This window comes from Vipera ursinii (assembly GCF_947247035.1).
Source record: "Vipera ursinii genome assembly, chromosome: 10".
Lineage (NCBI taxonomy): Eukaryota > Metazoa > Chordata > Lepidosauria > Squamata > Viperidae > Vipera > Vipera ursinii.
Genome location: NC_139520.1, coordinates 4,122,031 through 4,124,612, shown reverse-complemented (window position 1 = coordinate 4,124,612; position 2,582 = coordinate 4,122,031). Strand labels below are relative to the sequence as shown.

General features: G+C 45.4%; 1 protein-coding gene across 1 annotated transcript in view; it reads right to left on the bottom strand.

Annotated features, from left to right (window-relative positions):
* LOC310644912 (fibulin-7-like) overlaps positions 1-971 on the bottom strand; it is a gene marked incomplete at its 5' end in the record, with an annotated part of 60,956 nt that extends 59,985 nt beyond the window's left edge. The window contains one exon of the mRNA XM_083370246.1: positions 908-971. Coding sequence (XP_083226372.1) covers positions 908-971 — 64 coding nt within the window. The remainder of the gene's footprint in view (positions 1-907) is intronic.
* Between the last annotated feature and the right edge of the window lie 1,611 nt (positions 972-2,582).

Genomic DNA, 2,582 nt, shown 5'->3' with positions numbered 1-2,582 from the left:
GACGATGAAGATAAACCACCTTTACTCCTTGAAAAAGCTCAAGAACGAATGAGAACTGAACCCACACTGAAGAAACAGCCTTGTTCCATAGGTCCTTCATCAGTAGAACTGGGCCCCACGTGTATTTTAAAACAAATTTATTGCTGAAGTTCTTACTGTTTGTTGTGTAACAAGAGTCATTTGGCATGCCACAGTATGGAAATATTGCTAATTAGTAAGAAGAGCCTTATTTGATCTGGCCAAGGTCCATTTTCCTTCTCAGGTACGCTAGCCCTGGAGACCTCTCTCTCCCAACACTGTCCCTTTGCAGCTGGTGTTTGTCATCCCCAACCTGGAGGGAGGGGTCTACGACAACTCACCACAGCCAGCTCGCCACAGGACAAGAAATTGCACGACTATCAAAGAAATAGTGGAATAGTCATTAAAGAAAGGGTGCCAAAGGAGGGACACAGTGAAATGTGAATGACAAAAATTAAAATAGTTTTTAAAATTATTTTAAATAATTAAATTGAATAGTTGAATCCTCCTGCAGCGCGTTGTCCCGTGGTGAATTGGCCGTGGCGAGTTGTCTGTGGTGAATTGTCCCATTCTGACCTGGAGCTCCTCTGAGTCTTCAAGGCTGGTAGCCGTCAATGGGCCTTAGCTCCATCAATGAATCCAATCCTCTTTTCAAGCCACCGAAGCTGCAGCCATTTCTAGGACTTTAGGGAACAAATTGCATGGATAATTCTATGTTATCTGAAGAAGTTCTTTCTTTTATCTGTTTGAATCTCCTTCTCACCAGCTTGGTTGGACTGAACTTTTTTCCTAGTGTTCAGAAACAGAGAAAATGGAGGGGGAAGGGGGTTTTTTAAAGGAAAACTGTATTTTAAAACTTTTCAATAAAAAAAAAGAAAGAGAGAAAAACCTTCTGCCTGGTCACTTTGTCCATACTGCTGCATGATTTTACACGCATGCATTGTGTCTTCCATAGGCGCTGTTTTTTCATAAACATAAGGCACCCCAAATGGCTGGAAGTCAGGAAGTCCTGTGTTTCCCTGAAAATAAGACCCAGCTGGAAAGTTAGCCTTTGCCTGATTTTTAGCCTGCTCCTAATATAGGCCCTCCCCCCAAAATAAGCCACAAGTAAGATTATCTCAGCCCTGGGGGGGGGCATGGTCAGGACAGGAGGCGGCGAGCGTGCAGGGGCCAACAGTGTCTGGCAGCAGCCGCAGGTAAGTTTGAACACTGCGGCTGGTAGGCTGGCACGGAGGTGGGTGGGGAGGCAGGTGAAAGCTGATGTGCATCCCACCATCTCGCGGCTTGCGAGCAGGCTGGAGCAGGCGGCTGTGCCGGAGCAAGCAGCTGTGCAGCACATCAGGATCACCTGCCTCCCCCCCCCCAGTGCTTCTGCCTGCTGCTGCTGCTGCTGCGTGAGACTCCTGCAAGCCTCCTGTGAGTCAGGTGGCCACACAAACCATCCAGATCGCGTGCCTGCCCCTCATGCGTCTGCCTCCACCTGCTGCTTGGACAGGTAACAAACTCACCTGGGTTGCGCAGGCTGCACAGCCCAGAATGCAGCGGCCAAGGGGTCAGCGGGCTGCAGCTACTGCTGGACACTGTTGGCCCCCATGCGCTCACCACTTCTACTGGGGTGGGGTGCCTGTCCAGGCTGATCACCCTGATGCTGTGTTTCCCTGAAGATAAGCCCTAATGCATCTTTTGGAGCAAAAAACAAAAGATAGCACCGGGTCTTATTTTCAGGGGAACACAGTATATAAATTGAATAAATTATTATTATAATATTCATTATTATAGTTGGTCACAGTCAGCCAGATGCTGAGACTAGATTTTAAGTTACCTGTCAAGTCCTTCCAACAGACCTGGCATAGGCAGATGTGGTTTAATAGTGTTAAAGGTCTCATCCCAGGATGTAAGCAGTTTCAAGTAAAACTGCCTTTTGAAATTGACTAATCGTGATTTTGTCAATACTGATGGTAGACAAGTCGTGCTCCAGATGCTTTGGGATCATATCCAAGGTGCCTATCACTATCCCTACTATCTTTGCTTTTTTTGGCCACAACGTCTACTGGCAGGTCTTTGAATTTTGTGATTTTCTCCATTTCTTTCTCCTCTCTTCTGCTGTCTCCAGGTACTGCCATTCAAACATTTGTTTTGTCTTTCTTTTCAACACAGTTGTTAACTCTGGGATATTATGTGGCGGGTGTTGTCTGTTTGAATTCTAAGATCCTAGACCAATTTAGCTTCTTCATTTTTTATTGCTTTATCTATTTTGTGGTACTACCAGTTCCTGCTTGCATGCAAATCATAATTTTTGCAAATATTCCAATGCACCATTGTTGCTTCTTTGTCATTATTATCCAGTCACAACAATATGAAGTCACAGCTGCACAGTTCTTTAGCTGGTTCTGACCTTCATACACATCAAATTCTTCCCACGAACCTAAGATGATGTAATATATCAGCACAGTGCATGTGTGGATCCAAGCCTTTTGAAATGGACTGCTGGAAATATTATCAATGTGCATATTTTTAACTGCCATCAAAGTTCCGCCATGTGGATTGAAACCAGAGGAGGCTTG